General features: G+C 44.2%; 1 protein-coding gene across 1 annotated transcript in view; it reads left to right on the top strand.

The window, feature by feature from the left end:
• Positions 1–16,186, top strand: part of LOC106603823 (follistatin-related protein 4) — a 271,754-nt gene that overhangs the window by 251,995 nt on the left and 3,573 nt on the right. The window contains exons 10-14 of the mRNA XM_014197993.3: positions 1,185–1,319; positions 1,755–1,781; positions 2,573–2,691; positions 3,255–3,404; positions 7,765–7,872. Coding sequence (XP_014053468.1) covers positions 1,185–1,319; positions 1,755–1,781; positions 2,573–2,691; positions 3,255–3,404; positions 7,765–7,872 — 539 coding nt within the window. The remainder of the gene's footprint in view (positions 1–1,184; positions 1,320–1,754; positions 1,782–2,572; positions 2,692–3,254; positions 3,405–7,764; positions 7,873–16,186) is intronic.

Below are 16,186 nucleotides of genomic sequence, written 5' to 3' on the forward strand. Positions count from 1 at the left end.
TATTCATTTTAAGTGAGAAAGTAATGCCTAACTATTGGCAAATTCTTAATTGATCAAGGCATAATTAAAATTGATCAAGGCATAATTCTGGATTAGCTGTAATGCCAACAGTGTCTGGTGTTTAATGTGGGGCGGGTCACTGTACGTCATCACTTTACTCCCCCTAAAGAGGAGTTAGAAGAGTGAATCTGAACGCAAACTATTGTAGATACATCACCCATTAATCTGTGCATTTCACTAAAATAGACAGTTCAAATACAAACGTGTGTTTTTCAGGTGGTAGAATTTTCAGTAAAATCCATTGTTCTAAATGAGAATGAAGAAAATGTATATTGCATTATGTGTACATTGGTGCCTGTAGAAGTTGTTCATATTAGCCCAGGGTTTATCTCAGGCCCTGGCTCTGTCAGGTCTTGTTCAGCACTATGAAGTTATTCTCCTCTGCCTCTGCCTCTGCCTGCCAGTTCACATTTAGGAGATACATGGAAAGAGATCAAGAGAGGGGGATCAAAGATGACAAAGAGAGGGAGGGAGAGATGAGAGGAGGAACGTGAAAGACTGGCACATGATCTTTGACACGGCGCGTGAAAGCAGCTGTCTGACACGGGCGTCCTTCACTCCTGCTGCAGTGTTGTGAAAATTGCCTTGTTGTGATCAAGGCAACACTGCAGCAGCATGAGGGTGAGGAGGGATGGATGTGAGTGTGAGAACAAGCCATAGATCACAAAGGGCTAGTGTCAGAGAGCCAGGGCTGCCTCTGCTGCCTCTGATAGCTCTCACCGTGTCCTGAGATATATCACCTTTGCTTAAAACCTGACGAATACACATATACACACACACTCTAGTTGTACCGTCAGAGCGCTGCCTCTCCCTGATGATAGCACTCACTGTGTCCTGAGATATATAACCTTCCCCTGACACTAGATCTCTTGGAACAGAACAGAGAGGATTCAGTCAATGGATATTTTGAGGAAGTTTGTTGTGTTGTCATCACAAGGGTTCAGGCGTTCAATAGCTTGTGTAAGTGAGACGTGGGTACATAGTTAGTTGGCTACTTAGATTAGCTTTGTTCATTCATTTAGAAAAACACAGTGAGTGTATTGCTAGGTGGGAGGATGAAACAGCCATGGAAAATGTGTACCGGTGTAGAAACATGTGGCTGAGCTGAGACTCCTCTGTAACAGCGAATGGGAGCGAGCTCCACATTGGCAGCGTACGCTATGAGGACACAGGAGCCTACACCTGCATTGCTAAGAACGAGGTGGGGGTGGACGAGGACATATCGTCTCTGTTTGTGGAGGACTCCGCTAGAAAGACACGTAAGTGACTGAGAGTTGACTTCAAGTAGAACATGGAAAAATGCCTCCGCGATTTTCACAAGGTATTTTTGGCAATGAAAATGTATACAGTAATTAGCACAATGTTACAGTATATTGGCATACAATTAACAAAAAGCTTACGCTTTATTCTATGGTATCTTTCTGTATAAAAGAAAACAATGTGAGTGACATTTTTTTTTACAGCCTTTGGGTTTAGATTGTGTCAAATGCAATAAAACAACAAGGATACATTTATGTTATTGTGTTAATTGAAGTATTTCTGCGTCTGTAAAGAATCACTTTCTAAATGTGTTTCTGTTCCACTTTTTCTGAAATGACTTGATATGACATGGTATCTCTCTCTCTGTCTCCCTTTCTCCCTCTTTCCCTCTCTCTTCTGTCATTCTGATGCTGATGCTGATGCTGATGCTGCAGTTGCAAACATACTGTGGAGGGAGGAAGGTACTGAAAGATACCGTTGTATAACACTTTGTACCATTTTCTTCTTTTCTTCTCAATTCACTTCTATAATGGACCAACATTCCTCTGAATGCCTATGTTTTGTACTGTGAATATGTTCATTTTCTATATTCATTACGTGTATATTTTCTTGCTGAAAACGTTATTTCACAAGACTTGACCATGAAAATATAACAAAAATGCAAACAGTTTTTATACTGGGCTGGACCACATTTCAGCACACATAACTCTTCCTCTATTATCTAGTTGTGACACCACAACATGTGTATGATAATAATTATGGCTGATTAGAGAGTAGAGAGAGGCCCATTGTTTGAATCTTGTCCAGGGCTGATACTGATTGTCACCAGCCGTAATGTCACATCATGACCGTGTCAGCAGCACTCAAGGTTTTGATTGCATCTGGTTGTCCTATATGATGTTACCTGCCATCCCAACACAATATACTTTTCCACAGCATAAACAGCCTTGCTGCATGCCCTTGTCCCTGTAAGCATCAATCTATTATCTAATTAACAGCTGTTGTTTAGAGTCAGGGGTCAGGCCTGCAAAATGTTCTCGGGATCATAGCGGCCATCAAGTTTCAAAAGGCAGTCTCACAATGAACTTGCTAGACATGTTGTTCACAGTCACTGACTCTGCAGTGAAAATGCCTGACAACTCCATCAGTCATTGACTAGTTCAGGTGCTGCTAACAGGGTCTTTGTATTCTCTGTAAGGCTTTTGAATGTGAGAACGTCAGCAGAAGCTCTTTTGATTTCCTAACTCTCCAGGTTTGAGCGTGGGAAACATGTTCTATGTGTTCTCTGATGAGGGCGTCACCGTGCTGCAGCCCAGCGAGTGTGAGATACGTAAACACATTGAGCGCACGGAGAGGATCGTGGCCAGCTATGTAAGTCCTCCTATCAATCTATGTACTGGCTGTAGAAGATAATGATGCAGGTGTTTTGGGACTTTTTATGACTTGAGATGATATTGAAGATGTACTACAAATTCATATGGAAAAAGCCTCACTCTTACAGAGGTACAGACATCCCCCCCACTCCACTACAATCCATTGCTAGTAACTGTGCCCTCCGTTCACTAAATGTTATAGGATTACTCATGTCCATTAGTCAAAGACCCCAGGTCAATAACTCACAGTAACCCTGCACGTCTGTAATATACTAGAGAACATCACTCTCCCAAAGCAATGGGCTTTAGTTGATAAAAGTGGCTTGTTTCTCTGAGGGATTGAAGTTTTACTGGTTGCTGTAATTGTATTACAGATCGATACAAACTCAATAAGTCATGTGTTAGCCCATTGCTGCTGTAAACAGCATTTTCTCTGCCGTATGCGTGAGGGAGAGGGGGCCACTCTTCGAATATGGTCCTGTGTGTGGAGTGATTAACTGTGGATTCACCTTCTTCTTCTTCATTCCTTCTTTCTCTCCCTCCATCCTGTTCTTTCTCCAGGAGGAAATGTGCCCTAAAAGTGAAGGTGTGTCCCCGCAGCACTGCTCGTGGTCCTCAGCGGTCAGTGTGAGGGATAAGTACATCTACGTCACCCAACCCCTTCAAAAACGCCTGCTGGTCATCGACACCCAGGCCCAGAAAGTGGTGCAGGTTGGTTGGTTTTATTAATCTTCTCTATAAGCCGTTTAGAGGGCCGTCCCCCGAAGCTTTCACCAACAGTGGGATAAGGGCTTGAATGAAAGTCATTATTTTTACCACAAGAAGAGAGAGGGAGAGAGAGTGAAAACAGAGAGAGAGAGAAAGAAAGAAAGAAAGAGTGCAAAGAGGGAGCGAGAGAGCAAAGAGAGGGAAAGAGAGGGAGCAGAGAGAGAGAGGGGGGAGTGGAGGGTAAAGAAGAGTGCTGAAAACAGAGAAGCTGGTGTTTCTCTCAATCGCCAAGGTCTGCCACACTTCTCCATACCCTCACTGGTGTGTGTGAGGGCACAACATGCCTTTCTCTCTACCTACTTCTCCCGCCCTCTATCTCTCTCTACCTCCCTCCCGCCATCTCTTTCCTTACCTCTCTCACCTCCTCCATCTCTTTCTACCTCCCTTTCCCTGCCTCCATCCCTCTCAGCCATCTCCAGTCGACACAGATGTTTCAGGAAGGCTTTTTTTTTTTAAAGAGTGATAAATAACACCCTCATTCTGATCATGTATTTCCTTAACAACAACACCTAGCTAACAGTTACAAAACAGTCATTTTAATTTGCTGTCACGCTGCATGATAAAAGATAATGAACAATATTTATTTAACCTTTATTTAACTAGGCAAGTCAGTTAATAAGAACAAATTCTTATTTACAATGACGGCCTACACCGGCCAAACCCGGACGACACTGGGCCAAATGAGCGCCGCACTATGGGACTCCCAATCACGGCCAGTTGTGATGCAGCCTGGATTCAAACCAGGGTGTCTGTAGTGACACCTCTAGCACTGAGATGCAGTGCCTTAGATCTCTGCGCCACTCGGGAGCACCATGAAGAATTAAGTTGTAGAACTACACTGCTCAAAAAAATAAAGGGAACACTTAAACAACACAATGTAACTCCAAGTCAATCACACTTCTGTGAAATCAAACTGTCCACTTAGGAAGCAACACTGATTGACAATAAATGTCACATGCTGTTGTGCAAATGGAATAGACAACAGGTGGAAATTATAGGCAATTAGCAAGACACCCCCAATAAAGGAGTGGTTCTGCAGGTGGGGACCACAGACCACTTCTCAGTTCCTATGCTTCCTGCCTGATGTTTTGGTCACTTTTGAATGCTGGTGGTGCTTTCACTCTAGTAGTAGCTTGAGACGGAGTCTACAACCCACACAAGTGGCTCAGGTAGTGCAGCTTATCCAGGGTGGCACATCAATGCGAGCTGTGGCAAGAAGGTTTGCTGTGTCTGTCAGCGTAGTGTCCAGAGCATGGAGGCGCTACCAGGAGACAGGCCAGTACATCAGGAGACGTGGAGGAGGCCGTAGGAGGGCAACAACCCAGCAGCAGGACTGCTACCTCCGCCTTTGTGCAAGGAGGAGCAGGAGGAGCACTGCCAGAGCCCTGCAAAATGACCTCCAGCAGGCCACAAATGTGCATGTGTCTGCTCAAATGGTCAGAAACAGACTCCATGAGGGTGGTATGAGGGCCCGACGTCCACAGGTGGGGGTTGTGCTTACAGCCCAACACCGTGCAGGATGTTTGGCATTTGCCAGAGAACACCAAGATTGGCAAATTCGCCACTGGCGCCCTGGGCTCTTCACAGATGAAGCAGGTTCACACTGAGCACATGTGACAGACGTGACAGAGTCTGGAGACGCCGTGGAGAACGTTCTGCTGCCTGCAACATCCTCCAGCATGACCGGTTTGGCGGTGGGTCAGTCATGGTGTGGGGTGGCATTTCTTTGGGGGGCCGCACAGCCCTCCATGTGCTCGCCAGAGGTAGCCTGACTGCCATTAGGTACCGAGATGAGATCCTCAGACCCCTTGTGAGACCATATGCTGGTGCGGTTGGCCCTGGGTTCCTCCTAATGCAAGACAATGCTAGACCTCATGTGGCTGGAGTGTGTCAGCAGTTCCTGCAAGAGGAAGGCATTGATGCTATGGACTGGCCCGCCTGTTCCCCAGACCTGAATCCAATTGAGCACATCTGGGACATCATGTCTCGCTCCATCCACCAACGCCACGTTGCACCACAGACTGTCCAGGAGTTGGCGGATGCTTTAGTCCAGGTCTGGGAGGAGATCCCTCAGGAGACCATCCGCCACCTCATCAGGAGCATGCCCAGGCGTTGTAGGGATTTCATACAGGCACGTGGAGGCCACACACACTACTGAGCCTCATTTTGACTTGTTTAAAGGACATTACATCAAAGTTGGATCAGCCTGTAGTGTGGTTTTCCACTTTAATTTTGAGTGTGACTCCAAATCCAGACCTCCATGGGTTGATAAATTGGATTTCCATTGATTATTTTTGTGTGATTTTGTTGTCAGCACATTCAACTATGTAAAGAAAAAAGTATTTAATAAGATTATTTCATTCATTCAGATCTAGGATGTGTTATTTTAGTGTTCCCTTTATTTTTTTGAGCAGTATATTTAGCAGGAGAAAGGCTGAAAAAAAATGGCTGTAAAAAAACAGTGACATGATAGTGGATGAGTGTTGTGTCTATAACAAACTAGGAGTATACATATGCTGTGGTGAGTGGTCAGTTGCCTGTAAGTCTCATTGTTTGGTACAATGACCCCTCCCTCCACCCTCCTCTGACATGTGAGTGACAGCATGACGGTCAGAGCCCCCCCCATTCTCTGAGGGTCTGGCAGAGGGAGGGCTTTCGACACATACCTAACCAGTTGAAAATAAATAGGCTGACCTCCCATTACTGAACCCATGCCTCTGTCGTGCTTCACTGGGGTTGCGATTGGGGAAGGGAGGGGGGTCGTCGCATGTCCATGGGAGCGGTTCATTGTTTGTGTTATTCCTCCCTGTTGACAATGCACCCGACCCAGTGTTGAGTCCCCATCTGTGTGTCTCTCTCTCTTCTTTCTTTTGTTCCCCCCTCCTCTCCCCTGTAACTATTCTCCAGGTCGTTGCTGTAAATAACAATGTGTTCTCAGTCAACTTACCTGGGAAAATAAGGGTAAAATAAATGTCTCTCTTTCCCGGTTCTCTCTCTCTCTCTCTCTCTCTCTCAATTCAATTCAATTAAAGGGGCTTTATTGGCATGGGAAACATATGTTTACATTGCCAAAGCAAGTGAAATGGATAAACAAAAGTGAAATAACCAATAAACAATAAAAAACAGTCAATATTACATTCACACAAGTTCCAAAAGAATAAAGACATTTCAAATGTCATATTATGTCTATATACAGTGTTGTAACGATGTGCAAATAGTTAAAGTACAAAAGGGAAAATAAATAAACAGAAATATAGGTTGTATTTACAATGGTGTCTGTTCTTCACTGGTTGCCCTTTTCTTGTGGCAACAGGTCACAAATGTTGCTGCTGTGATTGCACACTGTGGTATTTCACCCAATAGATATGGGAGTTTATGAAAATATATATATATTTTGAAATTCTTTGTGGGTCTGTGTAATCTAAGGGAAATATGTGTCTCTAATATGATCACACATTTGGCAGGAAGTTAGGAAGTGCAGCTCAGTTTCCACCTCATTTTGTGGGCAGTGTGCACATAGCCTGTTTTTTCTTGAAAGCCAGGTCTGCCTACAGCGACCTTTCTCAATAGCAAGGCTATGCTCACTGAGTCTGTACATAGTCAAAACTTTCCTTAAGTTTGGGTCAGTCACAGTGGTCAGGTATTCTGCCACTGTGTACTCTCTGTTTAGGGCCAAATAGCATTCTAGTTTGCTCAGTTTTTTTTGTTAATTCTTTACAATGTCTCAAGGTAGCCTGACTTTTACAATGTCTCAAGGTAGCCTGACTCAAGGTAGCCTGATCTTTTTGTTTTCTCATGATTTGGTTAGGTCTAATTGTGTTGCTGTCCTGGGGCTCTGTTTGTGTTTGTGAACAGAGCCCCGGGACCAGCTTTCTTAGGGGACTATTCTCCAGGTTCATCTCTCTGTAGGTGATGGCTTTGTTATTGAAGGTTTGGGAATCGCTTCCTTTTAGGTGGTTGTAGAATTGAACAGCTCTTTTCTGGATTTTGATCATTTGCAGGTATCGGCCTAATTCTACTCTGCATGCATTATTTGGTGTTTTACGTTGTACACTGAGGATATTTTTGCAAAATTCTGCATGCCGAGTCTCAATTTGGTGTTTTTCCCATTTTGTGAATTCTTGGTTAGTGAGCGGACCCCAGACCTCACAACCATAAAGGGCAATGGGTTCTATAACTCATTCAAGTATTTTTAGCCAGATCCTAATTGGTATGTCAAATTGTATGTTCCTTTTGAAAGGCCTTTCTTGCATAAAAGGCCTTTCTTGCCTTGTCGCTCAGATCGTTCTCTCTCTCTCTTCAGGCGGTAGAGACAGACCCTTTCCCGGTGAAGCTGCTCTATGACAAGTCACATGACCAGGTCTGGGTTCTAAGCTGGGGCAGCATGGAGAAGTCCCACCCAACCTTACAGGTAAGGAGGTATTGGTGTGTGGTGCGTGCAGGTGAGTGTGTCACTCTCTTGGTCCATTCGTGTGTCTATGCGTGTGTGTATAAGTGAGTATCTGTTTGTGTGAGTATTTAATATATGTATGCTTTACAATATTTACCAGTCAACAAACTGGAATTCACAGCTGTGACACTGTAGGTGTATGATCCAGTCCCTTTGGAGAGGATGTGTTGGAGACTTCACACTGTAGACATGTGATCCAGTCCCTTTGGAGTAGATGTGTTGGAGACTTCACACTGTAGGCGTATGATCCAGTCCCTTTGGAGAGGATGTGTTGGAGACTTCACACTGTAGACATGTGATCCAGTCCCTTTGAAGAGGATGTGTTGGAGACTTCACACTGTAGACATGTGATCCAGTCCCTTTGGAGAGGATGTGTTGGAGACTTCACACTGTAGGCATGTGATCCAGTCCCTTTGGAGAGGATGTGTTGGAGACTACACACTGTAGGCATGTGATCCAGTCCCTTTGGAGAGGATGTGTTGGAGACTTCACACTGTAGGCATGTGATCCAGTCCCTTTGGAGAGGATGTGTTGGAGACTTCACACTGTAGGCATGTGATCCAGTCGCTTTGGAGAGGATGTGTTGGAGACTTCACACTGTAGGCATGTGATCCAGTCCCTTTGGAGAGGATGTGTTGGAGACTTCACACTGTAGGCATGTGATCCAGTCCCTTTGGAGAGGATGTGTTGGAGACTTCACACTGTAGGCATGTGATCCAGTCCCTTTGGAGAGGATGTGTTGTAGACTTCACACTGTAGGCATGTGATCCAGTCCCTTTGGAGAGGATGTGTTGGAGACTTCACACTGTAGACATGTGATCCAGTCCCTTTGGAGAGGATGTGTTGGAGACTTCACACTGTAGACATGTGATCCAGTCCCTTTGGAGAGGATGTGTTGGAGACTTCACACTGTAGGCATGTGATCCAGTCCCTTTGGAGAGGATGTGTTGGAGACTTCACACTGTAGGCATGTGATCCAGTCCCTTTGGAGAGGATGTGTTTTAGACTTCACACTGTAGGCATGTGATCCAGTCCCTTTGGAGAGGATGTGGTGGAGACTTCACACTGTAGACATGTGATCCAGTCCCTTTGGAGAGGATGTGTTGGAGACTTCACACTGTAGGCATGTGATCCAGTCGCTTTGGAGAGGATGTGTTGGAGACTTCACACTGTAGGCATGTGATCCAGTCCCTTTGGAGAGGATGTGGTGGAGACTTCACACTGTAGACATGTGATCCAGTCCCTTTGGAGAGGATGTGTTGGAGACTTCACACTGTAGGCATGTGATCCAGTCCCTTTGGAGAGGATGTGTTGGAGACTTCACACGTGAGGGATGATCACAGGTGTGGATGTGTTTCAGGCCCACAGGAGGTTTGGCCAATGGGAGCCCTGAGCTCAGAGCTGGCTTATGCTTCTGGGAGAGCCATCGTAGTGTTTATAGGGTTGAAGTAATAGAGGACAGCAACACAGCTCCATATATTACAACTGTCAAGGGATTACTTTGTCATTTTGCAACAGACACAACATGTTTATTGTTATTTTCCTCTTCCTTTGGAGGTTGTTATCCTATTAAAATGTTGTGAGAACACTCTGTTTGTCAGTAGTCGGTAGGTGGAGAGGAGGAAACAGTCTTATTAGCAAGGGAGAGGATGGAACGCTTGTCAGTTTGGGCTCATTGTGAAATCCTAATGTGTTCTCACTCCCCTGCCCAAGCGGGATGCAATGGGTCCCAAAGAAAGAGATAGAAAAGTGCCTTTTAAAAACAGCGTTGCTATCTCAAACAAAGTGATTTTCTGCTCATTTAATTCATTCTTCAAATTGTTGTATAGTCTCAAACTGCTCTACAGAAGTGTTTAGGTGAATTGTCAGAACTACTAAAACATGCCTGGTGTTCTGTAGTCGCTCAATAGTAATGAATAATTACAAAACGAGGCTTGAATCATTCAGTCTAGAATGCAATTTCAGGCAATCTGCATAACTGGCTGTAAGGCATATGGATCGCAGAACAAATAAATGACTTGATAATGTCATTATTATTCGGAATGCAAGAAATTGACGTGAGCATCAACAGTCCTGCTGTCTCCACTGGAGGCAATTCAAAATGTCAAACACCTCCTTTTTTAATTGCTCAATATCTCTAAGCAAACATCCGAGTGAGATTGACAATCCATTATAACAGACTAATGAAGGAGCAGGGATGCTGAGAGGGGAGGATGTAGCTTAAGAGAATGTAGCTTAAATGCAGACCAGACAGGATTCATATGATGACATTGAGGAGTTCACCACATTGAGGAGTTTACCACATAAGTCACCAGCTTCATTAATAAGTGCATCGACGACGTCGTCCCCACAGTGACCTTTCTTACTCTCAGACTGGTCTCACTGTCGACGTATGCACGTGCCAATCCTGGCTATTCAGAAACAGCAAATGATGCGGAGGTGAAAGAGAATGTGGGGTATGCTAACACTAGGGTTTAGAAACATGGCGACATGAGTTTACAACATATTACAGTGTCAAGATCACGGATTACAAAGGGAAACCCAGCCGTGAGCTGCCCAGTGATGCGAGCCTACCAGATGAGCTAAATGCCTTCTATGCTCGCTTTCGAGGCAAGCAACATTAAGCCTTGCATGAGAGCACCAGCTGTTCTGGACGACTGTGTTATCTCGCTCTCCATAGAAGATGTGAGTAAGACCATTATACATTCAAAAGGCCGCTGGGCCAGACAGATTACCAGGACGCGTACTCAGAGCATGCACTGACTAGCTGGCAAGTGTCTTCACTGACATTTTCAACCTCTCCCTGACCCAATCAGATTCAGAGTGTTTAATAGTCACATGTACAGAGTTGCAGGTGTGATTGCAGGGTACAGTGAAAATATCAGGCTCCAAGCTCCAACATGCAGGACAAAATTACATTTAAAAAATGAAAATGGTAATAAAAACAACTATGTACACATCCTAACTGTAGCAGTCTGTAATAGCTACATATTTCAAGCAGCCAACTAAAGTCCATGTACCCACGAACGCCAAGGTAACCTGTCTAAATGACTATTGCCCTGTAGCACTCACATCTGTAGCCATGAAATGCTTTGAAAGGCTGGTCATGGCTCACATCAACATCATCATCTCAGACACCCTGGACCCACTGCAATTAGCATACCGACCCAACAGATCCAAAGATTATGCAATCTCATTACTCCACATTTCCCTCTCCCACCTGGACAAGAGGAACACCTACGTAGGAATGCTGTTCATGCTGTTCATGCTGTTCATTGACTACAGCTCAGCGTTCAACACCATAGTGCCCACCAACCTCAGAGCCCTGGGACTGAACGCTTCCCTCTGCAACTGGATCTTGGACTTCTTAACGGGCCGCCCTCAGGTGGTGTTGGTAGGCAATAACACATCCACCACGCTGACCCTCAACACGGGGGCCCCTCAGGGGTGCGTGATTAGTTCCTTCCTGTACTCCCTGTTCATCTACGACTGCGTTATTAAGTTTTCTGACGACACGACTGTAGTAGGCCTGATAACTGATGATGATGAGACAGCCTATAGGAAGGAAGTTAGTGACCTGACAGTGTGGTGCCAGGACAACACCACTTCCTCAATATCAGCAAGAAAAAGGAGCTGAGCAGGAAATGGAGGGCCGAGCACGCCCCGATCTACATCGACAGAGCTGTAGTCGAGAGCTTCAAGTTCCTCGGTGTCCACATCACTAAGGAATTAACATGGTCCACACACACCAACACAGTTGTGAAGAAGGCACAACAATGCCTCTTCCCCCTCCGGAGGCTGAAAAGTTTGGCATGGGCCCTCAGATCCTAAAAAAGTTATATAGCTGCACCATTGAGAGCATCTTGACTGGCTGCATCCTCAATTGGTATGGCAACTCCTTGGCATCCGACCACAAGGCGCTACAGAGGGTAGTGCGTAATGCCCAGTACATCACTGGGGACGAGCTCCCTGCCATCCATGACCTCTATACCAGGCGGTGTCAGTCAAGGCCCTAAAAATTGGCAGACTCCAGCCACCCAAGGCATAGACTGTTCTCTCTGCTACTGCACGGCAAGTGGTACCGATGCACCAAGTCTGAAACCAACAGGACCCTGAACAGCTTCTACCCCCAAGCCATACTGTAAGACTGCTAAATAGTTAACCAAATAGCTACCAGGATAATCTCAATTGATCCTTTTTGCGCTAACTCTTTTGACTCATCACATACGCTGCTGCTACTGTTTACTATCTATCCTGTTGCCTAGTCACTTTATCCCTACCTATGTGTACAAATCTACATCAATTACCTCGTACCCCTAACATGGACTCGGTACTGGTACCCAGTGTATATAGCCAAGTTATCATTACTCATTGTGTATTTATTCCTCCTGTTATTATGTTTCTCTCTGCATTGTTGGGAAGGGCCCATAAGTAAGAATTTCACTGTTAGTCTACACCTGGTGTTTTACCAAATATGTGACAAATAACATTTTATTGTATTTGATTTGATTTAAGATCCCATTTCACATTACTTCACCCTTATACTACAGTGTAATATTCAAAGTGGGGACCTATAGGATATAAAGCATTTCTTAATAGCATTGAGATTCACCAGTCTGCCTTGAAATGAGTGCAGTTCAATATAAAAGCCACTCAGTCAGTACAAACCAATTCCCCTTCAGGTATTAAAGTACAGTAGGAGTAATACAGTAGAGAAAATAACAGCTGAGGTAAAAACACAGTAACACTGTGTAACACGGTGCGTATGATCCATTAGGATGAGCGATGCCAGGGTGATGGTATGAGTTTCCGAACACCCTGAGCGTGTGAGAGCATTACTTCCTGATTAGACATGAGTAATATTATGTGTGAGTCCGATCATTATCTCTGGACCTTTGTAACAATGTAACAATTCTAATGCCCTTTTTTAAACAAGGTTTCTCTTCAAACCCTGTAGGGGTTAGAAGTACAAGGGATATCTGTTTTTTTTAAAGTCGGTTTTGAGCAGAGCTGATATGAGGGGCTCTGTAGCTATGTAGACTGCAGTGGCAAAGGGAGCTGCATTAAACTTGTGTTATTTTCTCTGCGAGTAGATCACTCACAAGAAGACAGCAAAATCCAAAATCTGACCCACCACTGACAATGTGATGGTGTTAGAGCTTTAGTGAGGATGGCACGGACTTCAGATTAGTATCTATCAGTGGAGGCTCCTTAGAGGAGGAAGGGGAGGATCATCTTCCTCAGTAAATTTCATAAAATGATTTTTTTTTTAACATTGAAAAAGTTATCCTTTTTAGATAAAACTATACTAAATGTATTCAAATGTCACCAAAGAATTGATTAAAACACACTGTTTTGCAACGAAGGTCTTCAGTAGCCTCAGCAGCACTCTGTAGGGTAGCACAATGGTGTAGCTGTCCTCCTCTTGGTACATTGACTTCAATGCAACACTATCAACAAGGCAGGTCCTACAGGCCCTAGTTTTGTCGCACCTTGACTAATGTTCAGTCGTGTGGTCAAGTGCCACAAAAAAGGACTTAGGAAAATTGCAATTGGCTCAGAACAGGGCAGCACGACTGGCACTTGGATGTACACAGAGAGCTAATATTAATAATATGCATGTCATTCTCTTCTGGCTGAAAGTGGAGAAGAGATTGACTTCATCACTATTTGTATTTATGAGAGGTATTGACATGTTGAATGCTCCGAGCTGTCTGTCTAAACCACTGGCACACAGCTCGGACACCCATGCATACCTCATAAAAGGTCTCTTCACAGTCCCCAAGTCCAGAACAGACTATGGGAGGCACACAGTACTAAATAGAACCATGACTACATGGAACTCTATTCCACATCAAGTAACTGACACAAGCAGTAACATTTGATTTAAAAAAACAGATTCAAAAAACACCTTATGGAACAGCGGGGACTGTGAAGCAACACAAACATTGGCACACACACACACACGCACGCACACACACACACACACGGATTTCATGCTGTAGATATGTGGTAGTGCTGGAGTAGGGGCCTGAGGGCACACAGTGTGTTGTGAAATCTGTCAATGTATTGTAATGTTTTAAAATTGTATAAACTGCCTCAATTTTGCTGGACCCATGGAAGTGTGGGATGGGGATCCATAGTAAATACATGGGGATCCATAGTAAATACACCCCCTTCCATAGACTTACACAGTAATTATGACAATTTCCGCAGGACATATTCCAACCTATCAGAGCTCTTGCAGCATGAACTGACATGTTGTCCACCCAACCAAAGATCAGAGAACAAATCTAGTACTGAAAGCGTGAGCTACAGCTAGCTGTGGTGAGTAGTTGACTCAAAGAGAGAGAAAGACAATAGCTGAACAGTTTTCAACAAATTCATTTCTTCAAAAATGAAGAAGCAAGAGAGAGAGAGAGAGAGAGAGAGAGAGAGAGAGAGAGAGAGAGAGCAAATGCAGCTCACTACTTTAGTTACTCAAACACCGAGCTCAAACAGAGGGATGGTATACTAGCTAGCTGGCTATGACTATCTAACACAACACTAGAACTCTTCCAAGTCAAAGTAAGCTTTTGGTTTTATTAATTTATTGCCACCTGGGCCCACCGCTGTAACTGCTTACTGACTATACACTATACTATTACTGCATGATTGTAGCAGGTTTACTAATGCATTAGTTCTATTAGTTATGTTGACTAGGACGTTACTTTAGCTAATATGGGGACAACGATGTAGACTGTGTGTAGCGGTATGACATGGTTTGGCTTGGAAAGGTGTTTTCACCTGGTCACATAAAGCTGATGTGTTGTTCATTGAAGTCCACAAACGAAGGGAAAAGGTGAGGAGAGGAGCGTGCATAGAGGGTAGAATGAATACAACGTGGCTGCTATGAAAGTGAACTGTGTTGATCAGGGGTGTATTCATTCTGCTGATTCTGTTGAAAAACATTTCTTAAAGCAAACGAAACGGTGATAAAAAAATAACTGAATTTGTCCAATGGAAACTCTCGTTTGCAACAGTTGGACTAATGATTACACCCTAGATAAGCTAGATGCAGGCAAGAGTGTGCAAGGCGGTATTGAATGTGTCACTATCTGTCCATCTGTCCACTGTCTGTCATCTCAAATTGTTCTCTCCACCTGTGTACACCTACGTTGTAAACTTTCATTCATAGGCTAGGTTGTAGCAGCCTCATGATGGGTATAGGGAAAATTGGAGTATCATGTAGTAGCCTAAACCTATCGATGTTACTTTGAACTGGGTGAAGGAATATGAATGACAGTCATCCAACAAACTGTAATAGAAATAAGGCCATGCTCATGAAAAAAATAATCGTCCTCCCTCATCATAAACGGCTCTGACCGCCACTGGTATTGTCGTGGAAAATTGTCTTAAGAATAACACTTCTTACAAGAACTTGTAAATTCAATATAGACTTTAATACAGAGTAGTAAAGCCGAGCCGGTCTGCGGAACAACTGCCTTCCTTAGGCCCCGGCTCTGCTTTTATGCACATACAATACATAGGTCCACCCTTTATGTAAATGAAGTAAAACCCCCTATGCGTTCTGCCACCATTATCTTTCAACCCAATGGATAACGCCCATATCTGAGGATAACACCCACATCTGCTTTTAGCTCTAACATAATGGTGGCTAAACTCTCCTCATATGGATATGAAAATAATGTATGCATTGCATGCTTACGCTTGGCATATATTTAGTCATGGCCATACATTCAGCTTGCCTGGCCGTTCCGTGGTTCCTACTTGGGGATGTATGGCCACCTGTTATCTCCACTCAGGGCCAGCTGCCAGTCTCCTCTTTCGCTAGCTAATGTATTTCTATTTTTCCTTCCTTCAGCACGTCTACCTTTCTCCCACAGTATCTATAGTTGTTTTCCCTTTTAAACAAATACATTCTGCATGTAAGATTTACTGGGGTTCCTTAGACAAGCAGAGCCTACCTCCTTTAGGTGCAACAGTTCTTTACAGAAAAACAAATCTATTTCAAACCAATAGAAAAATAGAAAAACTGCTTAATATACTGTTATGGAAGAACAAGTTGTTTGATTGGCTACTGCGGGGTCTGATGCATGGACAAGGCAGTGGTTATATACAGTAAACATCCCACTAGTCCTTGACAGTGACCTGATAATGTAGAGTACCTGATGAAGCATGTGTCATGTACGTACCGGGGGGGGGGGGGGGGGGCCCAAAGAGTGTGGATGGATAGATCGTCCAATGAGAAATGGGATGCGTCAGACCGACGCCT

The sequence above is a fragment of the Salmo salar genome, chromosome 04 (genome assembly GCF_965601325.2).
Source record: "Salmo salar chromosome 04, fSalSal1, whole genome shotgun sequence".
NCBI classification, from domain to species: Eukaryota; Metazoa; Chordata; class Actinopteri; order Salmoniformes; family Salmonidae; genus Salmo; species Salmo salar.